Source organism: Dreissena polymorpha, chromosome 2, assembly GCF_020536995.1.
Source record: "Dreissena polymorpha isolate Duluth1 chromosome 2, UMN_Dpol_1.0, whole genome shotgun sequence".
Taxonomy (NCBI): Eukaryota; Metazoa; Mollusca; class Bivalvia; order Myida; family Dreissenidae; genus Dreissena; species Dreissena polymorpha.
The window spans coordinates 45,491,498-45,508,183 of NC_068356.1; the positions used below are offsets into that span (position 1 = coordinate 45,491,498).

Below are 16,686 nucleotides of genomic sequence, written 5' to 3' on the forward strand. Positions count from 1 at the left end.
TAAGATGAGAATACTTTCAATATCTCGATTGATTATTGACACCCATTGATACATTATGAAATTTGTTTACAGGACCATCTGGGACTGTTCTGGACAAATTTGCTTCAAATCTGCCAAGAACTTACAGAGAAGTTGTTAAAGCTATAGTTGCCAAGCTATTCATTCCATGGTACAGTTGCCAAGCTATTGATTTCATGCTATAGTTGCCAAGCTATTGATTCCATGCTATAGTGGCCAAGCTATTGATTCCATGCTATAGTTGCCAAGCTATTGATTCCATTCTATAGTTGCCAAGCTATTGTTGCCAAAGGATGGTGCCAGACAAAAGACAAAAACTGATAAAAATTGCAAATCATGGAGAACTTGGTGCCCACATTAGCTAAATATAAAACAAAATAACATTTTCATCAGGGTCTGAATTAAATAAAGCTTTAATGCACATTTCTAACAAACATACCATACATGCCATGTATGTGTCATGCACTTTTTTCTACAATTAAAACACTACAATTTTTCTTAACGTCATACGTTTTCATACATCAACTGTCTTCACATTCAACCTTACAGTCTCATTTGCATCAACAGAACACACACCTGATTCATGCCCTGGGAAAACAGTGTTAAATCAAATGTGCATAAAGTGCCACTATGCAGTCCTCATTTAAGTCCAGTTTTCACAGAATGAGGCTAAACGTATGAAGACAGCAACAACTTCTCCTCCAGGCTAGCTACAAATGTTCTGAGAAAACTGGGCATAATGCATGTGTGTAAAGTGTCATCCCAGATTAGCCTGTGCAGTCCGCACCGGGTAATCAGGGACGACATTTTCCGCCTATATTGGATTTTTGCTAAGAAGAGACTTCATTTAAACAAAAAATGTCATAAAAGCGGAAAGTGTCGTCACTGATTAGCCATGCATTATGCCCAGTTTTCTCAGAACACGACTCAAATGAACAGATTGCTTCTGCTGATGTGGCAGGTCTCCAAACAAGACACATTTACCAAAAAATCAAATAAATAATTTTCAACTTTACAAACATGGTAATTGAAAATAACACTGTCATTTAATTATATACATACAGGTAAACATTGAATATTTCATGATTAAGCAATATAAAAAAAATAAAATGTATTTGTGGCTTACTGAAAACAATTGGTATGAAATAGAGACACACAAAGATAAACAAACACCAGAATGTGACCATTGCATTCATGTTTTTCATTTCGTGTTGGTTAGATGCCCATAATCATTGTTTGCATTTTGTTTATACCTGGTAAACCTATTTCTGGTAATATTTTGTTCAATTATAATATTTGTATTTTAATTCTTGCAAAGTGTTCTGAAAAAGTATACAATTCTGAAATGCATGACTGTTTTATCAGTACTCATATTAAATTTACAATCAAATTATGTTTTTGATTTCTTGCTCCGTTGACTACAATAACATATTCCCATAAAATGCTGATCTTTATCTTTGAACCATCTTTCAAATTAATGATTCATATGAGTTTATTGGGTAATAAACAGGGTATTTTACTTCAATTTTAAAGAACAATATCAGGGTAGTAGAATATGAATGATAGTTGATGATGTACAATTATTTGTCAAACTCAGTTTAATTATCCATGCTGAACCAAATAAAGGGTTAATTTAATATACCGTTATTACCAAATGATGATAAATTTCTACGACAGGTAAATCATCGTATGCAAAATAGAACTGCCAGATGGCACAATGAATTATTTATGAAAAGAATAATGATACAAAATGTTGTCAACATTCAAATGTCTAGTACAATATAACTGTTAATAATAAAAATAAATAATAAAATTCTGGCAGGTGCAAAAGTTAAATATATTGGTAGCACAAAAGCACAATATTACAAAAACAATTTTCTCTAACATGTCTTATAATTAAGAATAATATCCATGTACATATAACACTCTGTAAAAAGTCTGTAACAATATAAATTTGAAATATTACAGCGAGTACAGTTTGTATAAACCAAATTTAATGTCAAGATTTAATTTTCACCATCTATTACCAACAAAATAATATGAATGAGGAACGTCAAATAAAATTATTAGAAAATAATTTTATGCACATATGATAAGTTGGATGTTTTTTTTTCAAATAAGTTTTTTTTCTCATTTGGGATATAAATATCTTAAATAAACTCCAAAAGCAGAATATTATTAAATCCTTAAAATAAAAAAACCCCTAGAACTTGTCAATGGGTGATGACCTTAAGACATCAGAAAGTTTCAAAAAGTTTTTTTTTCTCATTCGGGATATAAATATCTTAAATAAACTCCAAAAGCAAAATATTATTAAATCCTTAAAATAAAAATAAAAACCTAGAACTTGTCAAGGGGTGATGAGTACCCCCAGACACTGCATGCAGTTATATGTAGCAAGTTATAACAATACAAAATTTAACTTGTTTTTAAATTGTTGCCAGTTTAAACCACAGGGGCATTTATTTTTACCAAGTTTGTAGAAACCACAAGACCATGTTACATACCAAGTTTTAAACTTTTGGGAAATTTAGAAAAGATTGTATGCTATGAAAGTCTTTATAAATATTTTGACCCAACGGTGTCACAAATTATGACCTCTGGGTCATGATTTAATGAAACTAAGCAGAGTGCAAACTCAAAATGTACAAAAATCCTATGTAGAAAAAGGGTCACAAATTTTGTAATTTATAACGTGGAACAATAAAAATAGAACATGCACAACTTCGTATCATAAGGAAAAATGTTTGCCAATTTGAACGCTGTACGTTAAAAATTGTAGGATGATGCCTGCGGACCATTTTGTGTAGAGACAGACAGACGTTCATGGTGATCCCTGTATAACCCCCTTTGTTTAATAACAGCGTGTATCATCACGTTGCAAACCGATCTCCACAGTTGCTCATATACTTGTGCAAGTTGCATGTCAAAGAGTACTAGAATCTCATTGCTTTAATATATTGCATCATAATCTACTCCACTACAGCAATTTGTTTAACCCTCCAATCACAGTTGAGACATCAATCTGGACCAATGGTATCACTTGGACACGTGGAGCTCGTGTATCTTGATCTTGCCGCGTGCCAGTGAGACGTCGGCACGATACCGCGCCAGATCCTTCCTAGTCACCATACCCAGCACCTGCAGACAACATACACAATGTTACACGCTTACATATTAAGGTCATTTGCCTGTTAAGCAAGATTCACTTATCAGGTAAAGAGGAAATATAACCCAACAAATTAGAAGTTTGAGTCAGATGAACCCAGCAACTAAAGAGGAGTTGAAAGCAGAAGATTCAGGGGACATTATATTCTATGTTGGAGGAAAACAAAGCTGCCATAATTCTGTACAAAATCATTTTTGTAGGATCATCTGTACATTGAGGTCATACAAATGTGAACCAGAAGTTCTAAACATAAACTTCTTGAAGTATGTACAGGTGGAAAAATTGCAATGCTTATATGCTTGAGGACATAAAAACAACAACAAAGGGTAAAAAATACTTTAGTTTAGTTACCTCATTTTTATAATTTATGACCACCACATGTCGCAAGCCCAAGGCACGAAACAGACGGAATATTCTTGGTAAAGTCGCACACTGAAATGTTACATGTATTTAAATAAATATTGTTTTATCGTACTATTATGCAGATTTCAAATGGTATGCACCACCGTTCAATGTTACAGTGCACCTTATGATCAAGCAAGATACTCCTGATGCATTGAAGTGTTAAAGTCACCTCTAATAAGGGACAGGTGTTCTCACTGACAAACATCATTAGATGTCACTAGTCATCATAAGCAAAACAAATTGAGCCTCGCTCTGGGATAACGGGGCTTAATGCATGTGCATAAAGTGTCCTCCCTGATTAGCCTGTGAAGCCTGCATCTGTACACTTTAACCCTTTCCCTCTCAGAAGCAAAGTGAAAATGGCTATGTGCAAACAGCATAAAACCAGAACAGCCAGCGAGTAACTCACAGTCTTTTCAGGTTTAATGCTGTTTGCTTCTCATCAGTATCTAAGGGTTGGAACTGAAACCTTTCAAACTTGGATCTAGTAAGAAAGGCCTTCAATAAAATTTAACTTTCTGAGGGACTACAAATGCTTAAAAATAGGAATCTAAGAAGTAAAGGATTAAGGACATGTATTATGCCCTGTTTTCCCGCAGTGAAGCTCCTATATTAAGAGATAACACACCAATACACTAGAACACCACATGACACAGAATACTAGGGTTTAATGTGATCCTCTCAACTGTACTAATGAGCTTGTCACAGTATGGGCAAATACCCTCTTCATCAGGAACCCCCCACCCCCCCCCCCCACCCCCCCCAAAAAAAAGGGTATCATATGAGCAAGTTATAATTTATTAATTTGTCAGTTAAAATAAATGTCTTGCACAACTTCATATAATAAGGAACAATGGCTGTAAGGTTGAATGTTGTACAACGAGAACCGTAAGGATACTTCATCAGACATATTTGTGTATAAAGACAGGCAGATGGACAAACAGAGATCCGTGGTGACTTCAGTACTTTCCCCATCTTAAACTGTGTATGCACTGCAACACATTTTAGATAACACACAAATAAAATATCTAAGAATACAAAACCAAATCTGTTAGTAAAATAAATACAAACAATTTTAAAATATCCATTCAGTGCTAACTATTTGACCAAAGGGAGCAAAAACATGTTTCCAAACAGTAATTTTAAGCTATGTTTAGAGGCACAAATTTGTATTCATCAGTGTGATGAAGTTAATAATGAGATATTATGGCAACATTTATATGACTGCTGTTGAAAATCAGTTGAAAACCTACATGAGTCACAGATGTAACCCCATGTCACATGTTTCGACAAAATTCTCAAACTTCTTTCATTTGCAATCAGCAACACATACAAACTTAAAAAAGTAAATTAGCTTTGCAAATTTATATGAAATCCATCCAGCATTAACCCTGTCTAATTCAGAATATAAGTGAAAATGGCTATGTGCAAACACCTTAAAACCAGAACAGCCTGCCAGTAACTCGCAGTATGTTCAGGTTTTATGCTGTTTGCTGCTCATTAGTATCTAAGGGTTGGAAATGAAGTCTTTAAAATTTGAATCTAGTAAGTAAGAATGGTCCTTAATTAAATTTAACTTTCTGAGCAAATGCTACAACAAATGCGTCAAAATAAGTATCTTAGTAGGAAAGGGTTAACAGAGGAGTTGAGAATACAATCTTCAGGATGTAGATACAGACGATTAAAGACATTTGCTCATTGCCTCCAACTTTGTGTAGCATAATAATACGCAGAAATCTAATAGTTGTGCTGCACAGAAAGTCACACCCTTCTTTCAAGTTGAGTTTATAAAGGAATCATATTTAACATCACAGAATCTGTTCAAAGAAGAACTTTAATACTTCAAATATGGGACATCTCAGTCATTAATGTCTTACAGAGCTTTCATCTCCAAGACAAATCAGAATCTGGAATCACATTAAATCTCATTAAAGTTGTCTTTTACTGAGACAAATAAGTTCTTGAACACTTTAAAGAGAGATCAAGAGAACTTCAAAAGGAATTATGAAAATCACTCTCTTTGACCAATTTGCCCACATGCTTTTGATATTGTATATATGGACTTGACAAAAAGCCAAACAGTACCTTTTGAAGTATTTCATGCCAAGGAAGGAAATTGCCATTTCATGCCTTTCATGCCGTAAGGACGCGGTTAATCGTGTGTAAACATCAATAATTATGCTTTCATCATTACAAAACAAGTAACCCATGCCGTGTTAAACAAATAGAACAAAGGACTTTGAGAAAAAATATTTGATCATTTTATTTTACTGATTTTGATGAAATTACCAGAAATAAACAACTAGTACTTTTATAACATCAGCCTAACTAACTAACATAAAATGTAATTGAAAATCCTTTTAAGTTAGTTTAGTGTTTTTGTAAATATTCTGAAAAGTTGTATTTTAAAGATATATGTTATTTTTTTATAAAATGAATATCTATTATAAACATCATGATCTTGTTGATGACCAATAATCTTCAGGGGTCCGTCTTATCAAAGATCGTACGACAATGTTAACTTACGATTGAATTTTGTAATTTAAAAATATAAGTGATTATGATCTGTATGTTTCAAATATAAAACATATCTAAGATCTACATTTGGAAATAAATGGAAATCTTCAACAAAAGTAATTATAAAAGTGACGGTTACATATTTATTGCGCTTCGAAAATTGCATCGTAAGGTAAGAATGTCGTACGAAGTTTGATAAGACGGGCCCAAAACTTTTATCTAACATACGTGTTATACTGCTACTGTGAGTTGTACATAACGTAAACAGTGTTGTGAAGTAATGATTCTTTTTAAATGATTTTTGCATACAACATTCTATTACTGAGAGTAAATAATATATAGTAAGCTAAACTAAATACCCATAATTTACAAAATGTTTGGCTAGCAAGTTGTTTGTACGTGTAATATTTGCTTGATCAATATTTAAGTACTAATACTGAAAGTTAAATTGAGCCGTGTTCTAGGAAAACTCAGTTTAACACACGTGTGCAAAGTGTTGTACCAGATGAAGAAAATGTCTTCAAATTATTGTCACATAAGAAGCATATCCTGAATATGATTGGAGTATATCCTGAATATGATTGGAGTTACCTCAGTCACACAAAATTATCTGTAAATGAGCAGAACACAGACTTGTATGGACATTATTATTTCACCAAATGCAGCACTTGAAATGCTATTTGTGCAAGCCTCAGTTTATCTGTGTTAAGTGCATTTGTATATGAGCTATGCTCTGTGAAAAGCGGGTCTAATTAGGTACTACACTCTCCGCCTAAGCTGGAATATTGCTAAGATGAGACTTTTTTAAACGAAAAATATCATAAAGCAGAAAGTGTCGTCCCTGATTGCACAGACTGCAGACTGCACAGGCTAATCTGGGAAGACACTTTCCACACATGCATTAAACCCCTTTTTAAAGAGCACAGCCCATATTTGTGTCCCACTCACGTCCTGTATGGTGTAGCAGGCCGGATTCATAAAAGGTTCAAGGTCCATAGTGAAGTCTCGCTCATGTGGAGAGATGTGAATTTGCTGAAAAACACAACGGTCAACAATTTAATACAGACGGCAATCAAAACTTGAATAGGGAGGGTGTCAAATGGTTCCATCAGGTAAAAAGACATACAAAATAAGCCCCTTTGGAAGTATCCCTCAATGACAGATGAATGGTGATTTTCTGAATCTTGCTGCTCTTAATGACAAAAACATTTTGTAAATACAGTCTGTATGTACAAGCTTAGTATTCTGTTACCTTACGTTCAGAATGTACACCTATAAATCTATTAATTTCACAATGTAGATTACCTGAATAGGTGGAAACCTCGGATACGCATCTCTGAAATCAGACGCCTTTAATTGGCTCATCTTCTCCTTAATATCTGCATTTTCTAGAAACACCTGTAAGAAAATTTCTTAAATAACAGTTTACACCATTTTTGTGCCCAAATGTTATTTTTATCATATAGTAATACAGTTAAAACAAATAAAAACTCATTTTGAACCTTTACAATTAAAAAATATTCTAGAACTTTTAAAATAAAAAAAAGCTTAATAACACACTTGTTCCATTTAAGGAATAGATATTGGAGTCATGTTCTGAGAAAACTGGGCATAATGCATGTGCGTAAAGTGTCATCCCAGATTAGCCTGTGCAGTCTGCACAGGCTAATCAGGGATGACACTTTCCGCCTAAATTGGATTTTTGCTAAGAAGAGACTTCAATGCAATGAAAAATGTCATAAAAGCTGAAAGTGTCAGTCCCTGATTAGCATGTGCGGATTGCAGAGGCTAATCTGGGACAAAACTTTACGCACATGCATTATTCCTTAGTTTTCTCAGAACACGACTCATATTGGTTCTAAATGAAGCATGATAAGTAACTGCACCATACCTTCAGTTTAAGAAGAACAATGAGCTGTGAGCGCAATATTGTTCCACGGAATGTACCAAACGTTTGAACAACATCCTGAAAATAATCATTGAACATAAACAGCATCCTTTTGGTCCAAACTGACCAGGAGTTTTCTATTACATATTGATATTAAATTACGCAACTTATGTGTACAACTACATGATTCACACAAAATTTACAGCAAAACCATTATTATTCGTATGACCTTAATTAAACACCTTTTTACTAAATTGAAGTTTTAAAGGCTTCATTTCCAACCCTTAGTTAATGATGAGCAGCAAACAGCATAAAACCTGAACAGACTGCAAGTTCCTCGCAGGCTGTTCTGGTTTTATGCTGGCTGCAAAAGCCATTTTCACTTTCCTCCTGATGGGGAAAGGGTTAACACTGTGTAAATAGCTGACACTTGACTTTTCCCTGACAACACACATACCATTAACTTCGTTTATCTAGATTAACTAGGATAAGCACTAATTGTTGATCCATTCTTGCCCAGCGTGTTTACTTGTGCAGGGATGTTGTATTTACTTGTGCAGGGATGTTGTATTTACTTGTGCAGGGATGTTGTATTTACTTGTGCAGGGATGTTGTATTTACTTGTGCAGGGATGTTGTATTTACTTGTGCAGGGATGTTGTATTTACTTGTGCAGGGATGTTGTATTTACTTGTGCAGGGATGTTGTATTCACTTGTGCAGGGATGTTGTATTTACTTGTGCAGGGATGTTGTATTTGTATCAGCCCAGAGTGAGGCTCTGATAATTACCTTTCAGAATTAACTGAATCTAAAAACTCCAGTAAAACACAAGAATAAAATTAAAGAAAAAACGAGTCACCGTGACCTTGACCTTTGACCTAGTGACCTGAAAATCAATAGGGGTCGTCTGCAAGTCATGATCAAAGTGCCTATGAAGTTTCATGATCCTGGGCGTAAGCGTTCTTGAGTTATCATCCGGAAACCATTTTACTGGTTCGAGTCACTGTGACCTTGACCTTTGACCTAGTGACCTGAAAATCAATAGGGTTCATCTGCGAGTCATGATCAATGTATCTATGAAGTTTCATGATTCTAGGCGTAAGCGTTCTTGAGTTATCATCCGGAAACCATTCGGTGGACGGACCGACGGACCGACCGACATGTGCAAAACAATATACCCCCTCTTCTTCGAAGGGGGGCATAAAAAGAAACCCTCAACTTGAACCACTGACCCCTGGAGTAAAAGTCTTACGATAAGTCTACTCGGCCATCCGTGCTCATACATTGAGTGATGTATTTTATTCTTTGTATAAGCAATCCTCATAGGGACAGAAAATATAATGACATCAACAGAACTCTCCAAATTTATTCAATCGTTTCGCATTGCATCACTTTATAATTTTCAGGTTTCTAAATCGCCAAAAGAACTTCAACGAAAATTTGCGAATCTGAAACAATTTTTATTTTTTATTTTGTCAATTTACCAAACGTGAAAAGGTCCCTTTAACCCAGCGGCCTAACAACATTTCCCTACACACCATGCACCAGAAGTCAAGGTGGACTCTCACCTCTATTCCAGAACCCATAGACTGGTTGTCAGGGTCAAAGTCCTGCACGACGGGGAAGCCATTGTGAGGTTCTGCCTTCAGCAGGTCCACTATACGACCCACCTTCTCTCGCGAACGCATCACTGTAACTGGGTGACTCATCACCTCTCTGGGGGCAGAGAAAGAGAGAGCAGTGGTAGTCTGATAGTGGGATATAAAGTAAATGACATGAGCTCTGGGAAAAGGGGACATGATGCATGTGCATAAAATGTCATCCCTGATTAGACTGTGCAATCCACGCTCGCTAATAGGGATTACATCTTGGATTGTGGTTTCAAATACTTAGTAGACTTCCTTTACATGAAAAATTCCTTAAAAGCATAAAGTGTTGTCCCTTTATAGCCTGTGCAGACTTCACAGCAGGCAGGGCTTACCAGACAAACATTGTATAACAGAATACAGATTTACCTTGCAGATATATTGGAAGACATGAGTGGTGGTTCCCAGCCCAGTATAGGAACTCCCTGCAGGTGAATGTGGGTGTCATAGATACCCTGAAGAGAAAGTGTCAAGAGCACAACATAGGTTTTCAGTTGCAATTCCATTGAATGGTTGACCAGGACAACTCTTTGGCAGCTTTGCAAGCCCCCTACTGGTCAAAACAATTACAAATTAAATATTGTATGTTACCTTTTTCATCAAAGCCTTTATCAATTTGTATCACTTCTTATGGATATCCCATGTACATTTGTGACAATATTATTGAATTTAAAGTTGTATTCTCCCTATTTTAAAACAGTGTGTTTGAAAGACACTTAAGTTTGTCTGTTGGGAAAACCAGTATTTTTCCGCAGAAAAGAAGATATTGAGAACGCTTCCGGAGTATGGATTGCACAGGATGACTTTACCCTACCTCGTTAAAGAGGTCTCCAATCCACTTGGCAATCATGAGCACAATCATCACAGGTAGGCCAAACGTGATGTTGCCTGTGGCCTCAATGATAATCACTGTGAGACTGATGGTCATCCTCACACAGCCTCCTGCAGGAGAGATCAGATAGTTGAACAGCATTCAGGGCTTAATGCATATTAAGTTAATTAACCCTTTACTACTTAGATACTTATTTTGACTCGTTTGTAGTCCTTGAGAAATTTGAATTTAATGAAAGACCTCTCATACTAGATTCAAGTTTTAAGGGCTTAAACAGCAAAAACCTGAACAGGCTGTGAGTAACCTATAGGCTGTTCTGGTTTTAAGCTGTATACCAATAGCCATTTTCACTTTTGTTCTGAGAGGGAAAGGGTTAACATACACCTGGACTGATACAGACACATGGACTGGTACAGACACATGGACTGATACAGACAATTGGACTAATACAGACACATGGACTGATACAGACACCTGGACTAATACAGGCACCTGGACTGATACAGACACCTGGACTGATACAGACACCTGGACTAATACAGACACCTGGACTAATACAGGCACCTGGACTAATACAGACACCTGGACTGATACAGACACCTGGACTGATACAGACACATGGACTGATGTCAATGACCAAGATCTAAAGAACTACCGGTATATAGCCCCACACATTCGGGACAAAATAATGTTTACTGATCATTTGATATTTGTAAAATAAATGGAGTTTTTGTATTATATTTTTGTTATAATATTGGCGAATGTTTTTGTTAAACATAATTTTTGTATATATAATACATCATTCCAATTTATAAACGATTGTGGGTATACTAAAATACCTATGTTCTTTCATGCATATTATATTCTTACACATTGTAATCCTGTCAAGGGAAATCACTGTAACACTTGACAGATACGAGAATGCGATTTTATTTAAAAGCAAGATACAGACTTTATAATATATTTTTGTTCCTTGTTTGTCTTTAAAGTGTTTTAATATTCAGTAGCTCCTAACTCATTTACCGCATAGCCGTAAATAAACTGTAAATGTTCCAGATGGAAGCTAACAGATGCATGTGTAAGTGAGTGTACGTGCATGTAAAACTGAGCTTCTCTCTGAGAAAATGGGGCTTAAACAGCTGAATGCATGCGTGCAATGTGTTGTACCAGATAAGCCTGTGCAGTTTTACAGACAACAAATTCTGCTTTTATGGTATTTTGTAAGTAAAGAAGCCTCTTCTAAGAGAAAATCCTGTTTATGCGGAAACTGTTGTCCCTTATTATCCTATCCGATCTAAATAAGCTTATTTGGGACGACAATTTAATTTAATTAAAGACCTTTCTTACTATATTCAAGTCTTAAGGGCTTCATATCCAATTCTTAGATACTGATGAGCAGCAAACAGCATAAAACATGAACAGACTGCGAGTTACTCGCAGGCTGTTCTGGCTTAAAGGTGTTTTCATATAGTCCTTTTCATTTTTCTTTTGAGAGGGAAAGGGTTAACAGACACATGGACTGATACAGACGCATGGACTGATACAGACACATGGACTGATACAGACACCTGGACTGATACAGACACCTGGACTAATAAAGGCACCATGACTGATACAGACACATGGACTGATACAGACACCTGGACTAATACAGGCACCTGGACTGATACAGACACATGGACTGATACAGACAACTGGACTGGTACAGACATCTGGACTGATACAGACACCTGGACTGATACAGACACCTGGACTGATACAGACACCTGGACTAATACAGACACCTGGACTGATACAGACACCTGGACTAATACAGACACCAGGACTGATACAGACACCTGGACTGATGCAGACACATGGACTGATACAGACACCTGGACTGATACAGACACCTGGACTGATACAGACACCTGGACTGATACAGACACCTGGACTAATACAGACACCTGGACTGATACAGACACCTGGACTAATACAGACACCAGGACTGATACAGACACCTGGACTGATGCAGACACATGGACTGATACAGACACCTGGACTGATACAGACACCTGGACTGATACAGACACCTGGACTGATACAGACACCTGGACTGATACAGACACATGGACTGATACAGACACCTGGACTGATACAGACACCTGGACTAATACAGGCACCTGGACTGATGCAGACACCTGGACTGATACAGACACCTGGACTAATACAGGCACCTGGACTGATACAGACACCTGGACTGATACAGACACATGGACTGATACAGACACCTGGACTGATACAGACACCTGGACTGATACAGACACATGGACTGATACAGACACCTGGACTGATACAGACACCTGGACTGATACAGACACCTGGACTAATACAGACATATGGACTGATACAGACACCTGGACTAATACAGACACCTGGACTGATACAGACACATGGACTGATACAGACACCTGGACTGATACAGACACCTGGACTGATACAGACACCTGGACTGATACAGACACCTGGACTTATACAGACACATGGACTGATACAAGCACATGTACTGATACAGACACATGGACTGATACAGACACATGGACTGATACAGACACCTGGACTAATACAAACACATGGACTGATACAAACATATGGACTGATACAGACACATGGACTGATACAGACATATGAACTGATACATACACATGGACTGATAGACATATGGACTAATACACACATGGACTGATACAGACACATGGACTGATACAGACACATGGACTGATACAGACACATGGACTGGTACAGACATATGAACTGATATAGACATATGGACTGATACATACACACGGACTGATAGACATATGGACTAATACACACATGGACTGATACAGACACATGGACTGATACAGACACATGGATGGATACAGACACATGGACTGATACAGACATATGGAATGATATAGACACGTGGCCTAATACAGACACCTGGACTAATACAGACATATGGACTGATACAGACACATGGACTAATACAGACACATGGACTGATACAGACACATGAACTGATACAGACATATGAATTGATATAGACACATGAACTGATACGGACATATGGACTGATACAGACACAGACTGATACAAACACATGGACTTATACAGACATGTAGACTGATACAGACACATGGACTGATACAGACACATGGACTGGTACAGACACATGGACTGGTCAGGACATATGGACTGATACAGACACATGCACTGATACAGACATATGGACTGATGTCAATGACATAGAATTAAAGAACTACCGGTATATACCCCCACACATTTGGGGAAAAATAATGTTTCAATTGATATTTATTAAATAAAACTTTTATGGAGGTTTTGTTTTATCATTTGTTATAATATTGATTTTGTTTATAAATATATATACGTTATAATAAGACATCAAATCAATTCATAAGCGAATGTTTGGATGAATGCGTGCATAATTCTTTCATTTACATTATATACATTTATTTTATGCTTTCCTGTGGTTTATAGAGAAATATCAGTGAATTAAAACTGATAATTTCACTGTTTCAAACAATGAAAATTATCAGTGAAAATTATCGATAATTTTCACTGTTTATGGTAAATGACGTCATTTTTTTGACGAAATGACGTCATTTTCCCAGCAAAATTCTTTAGCTAAACTCTTTAACAATGTATATAAACTGTGAAAAAAGGCATTAAATAAAAAGAAAATTTGTTGGGTTCGGTGGATTATCGATTTAATTCACTCGTGATCATATAAAATATATATTTTCTATGATCATTCGTGAATTAAAATCGATAATCCACCGAATTAAACAAATATCCTCTATGTACTTCATAATATCCCATAGAGATGGGACTGCAGAAATAAGTCTATAGACTCATTGATTGTTCCACTGCACGGAAATCTTTAGTAAAAGGCGAAAGATTTATTCGTGACTGTAGTGAAACCAGAGTTACTATATACATAGTAGTTCAACACTTTATATTACCTTCTTATTTCAGTACACAGTTTACATTACGGTTATTTAAAGCAGAAGTATGTTTCCATCATTTTATTCTTCAGGAAATTATACTCACATAGAATAGGAATAAAATCAATTCAATAACATTTAGGAAATAAATTACTTAATTTTTTAATGATTGGTAATATGTACACTTGAAAATTAGGTAAAAAGACAATATTAATCAATTTGTCAGTATCTATTTTTAGAAGAAATGGGCAGCAACTCTGGCTTCTTCCTGTCAAGGGAAATCACTGTAACACTTGACAGATACGAGCATTAGGTTTAATTTTAAGCAAGATAAAAGATTGTTTATTATATTTTTCTTCCTTGTTTGGATTTATAGTGTTTTAATATTCAGATAACCCCTAACTCAGAAGAAGGTAATATAAATTGTTGAACTACAATCGTTCTTAATGGAAAGAAGCCAAAAAGTTATTGTTGAAGGTGAATCCTCTTCTACATGCACAGTAGACTCAGGAGTGCCCCAGGGTACAGTGCTCGGTCCTCTACTATTTTTGTGCCATATCAATGACCTCCCAACAAGTGTAACATCACAAGTACGTCTCTTCGCAGACGATTGTCTTTTGTATCGACCAATAAACTCTTTTGAAGATCATATCAACCTACAAAAGGACTTGCATTCACTTGAAAAATGGTAAAAAAACTGGGGAATGAGGTTTAACGAAACAAAGTGTTATCTCATGACAATGCATAGACAACGTGTACCATCAACATTTAACTATTCTCTGAACAGCCATTTTTTAAAAAGTTGAAGATACATTTCTAGGAGTCCAGATCAGTGAAAACTTAAAGTGGTCAACACATGTTAATAAAGTCTGTAACAGAGCAAGCAGTATTCTTGGATTCATCAGGAGAAATTTAAGACACAGCAACAAAAACTTCAAAGGGCAGGGCAGGGGCGTAGCCAGCGATACGCACTTACGCACGTGCGTAACATCATTTAGAAAAATAAAAATGTAAACATGGCAAAAAAGGCTTAAAAGTGTACGGCTTTGGCCTTAAGAGGTTAACCTTAATGGCCATGATAATGAAAGATCTCCACAAATCTGACAAATCAAAGCAATAATTTACGAGACTTATTTGAGTCATTTGAATCTGAAGTGATGAGAGGCCAATGGTACGACGGGGCCACATACATGTCTAGTTGTCATCGCGGTGTCAAAGCCCGCATTCAACAAGAAGCTCCAAGAGCACTTTATACACATTGCAAAGCGCATTCCTTGAATCTTGCTATTATTCACGCGTCCAAAGAGCCCTGTGCAAGAAACATGATATCGACCGTCCAGGAAATAGCATTTTGTTTTCAGTACTCAGCCAAGAGGTTATTTCGGTTTCAAGAATTCCTTAGCAATAGTGATGAGGATTGGGTTGAGATGAACAGGAGGACCAAACTCAAAACTTTGTGCGAGACCCGGTTGGCGGCCAGAGCCGATGCCCTTTTCACATTTGAGGCTTCATTTGAAACAGTTGTGTGCACACTTGAAGGTAAAGCCCAAAGCAATGATGCAAAGGCTGGCGATTTTAAAGCAGCTATTACACAGTTTAGTTTCATTATTATACTGGTGGTTGTAGAGCATGTTCTGTCTGCGTGTGTGTCGCTCTCAAAACTACTTCAGGCTACTGCATGCAATCTTCTGCAAGCTGCAATTGAAGCTGAGGTCGTAAAACACAGGTCGAGACAGAACGCATCGATCCCCTTTTATGGCAGGCATTGTTTAAAAAAGCCGTTGACATGGCAAGCTCCGTTGATGTTGAACCTACATTTCCACGCGAAGGGCGACAGCAGAACCGCCCTAATGCAGCGGCTGCTACCGCATTTGACTACTGGAGGGTCAATAATATGTATTTACCATTTGCGGACCATTTACGTGCAGAGCTTCAACAACGGCTTTTACAAGGAAATGAAAGATATGCCATATAGTACCTATTACCAGATCGTGCCCAAAACCTCAATGATCAACGAACAAATGCAATCTTCTTAGGCAGCACAGGCGGACCTTGGAGTTAACATGGAAACATTTCATAGAGGATGTCAGCGTTGAAAATTCCGCTGTGAACAGACACAGATTTTATCTACGCCTTTTCCGGAAATCACGCTGCTCGCTCTATCGGAAGACTTGTATCCGAATATTGCTAGGTGCTTCCACCTGTTGCTTGCGATGCCAGTA

General features: G+C 36.7%; 1 protein-coding gene and 1 non-coding gene across 4 annotated transcripts in view; both read right to left on the minus strand.

Moving 5' to 3' along the window:
- Positions 1 to 413: 413 nt before the first annotated feature.
- The window catches only part of LOC127866893 (H(+)/Cl(-) exchange transporter 7-like), a 42,856-nt gene continuing 26,583 nt past the window's right edge, over positions 414 to 16,686 (minus strand). For all 3 annotated transcript variants that reach the window (XM_052407743.1, XM_052407744.1, XM_052407742.1), the window contains exons 15-22: positions 10,458 to 10,585; positions 10,013 to 10,098; positions 9,566 to 9,713; positions 8,001 to 8,075; positions 7,415 to 7,507; positions 7,058 to 7,141; positions 3,539 to 3,619; positions 414 to 3,159 (exon numbers count right to left, since the gene is read on the minus strand). In XM_052407743.1, the coding sequence (XP_052263703.1) occupies positions 3,058 to 3,159; positions 3,539 to 3,619; positions 7,058 to 7,141; positions 7,415 to 7,507; positions 8,001 to 8,075; positions 9,566 to 9,713; positions 10,013 to 10,098; positions 10,458 to 10,585 (797 nt within the window). In that variant the 3' untranslated portion in view covers positions 414 to 3,057. The remainder of the gene's footprint in view (positions 3,160 to 3,538; positions 3,620 to 7,057; positions 7,142 to 7,414; positions 7,508 to 8,000; positions 8,076 to 9,565; positions 9,714 to 10,012; positions 10,099 to 10,457; positions 10,586 to 16,686) is intronic.
- On the minus strand, positions 14,333 to 14,449 carry LOC127870521 (U5 spliceosomal RNA). Its single transcript, XR_008044868.1, has one exon. It is a non-coding gene; the product is annotated as a U5 spliceosomal RNA (small nuclear RNA).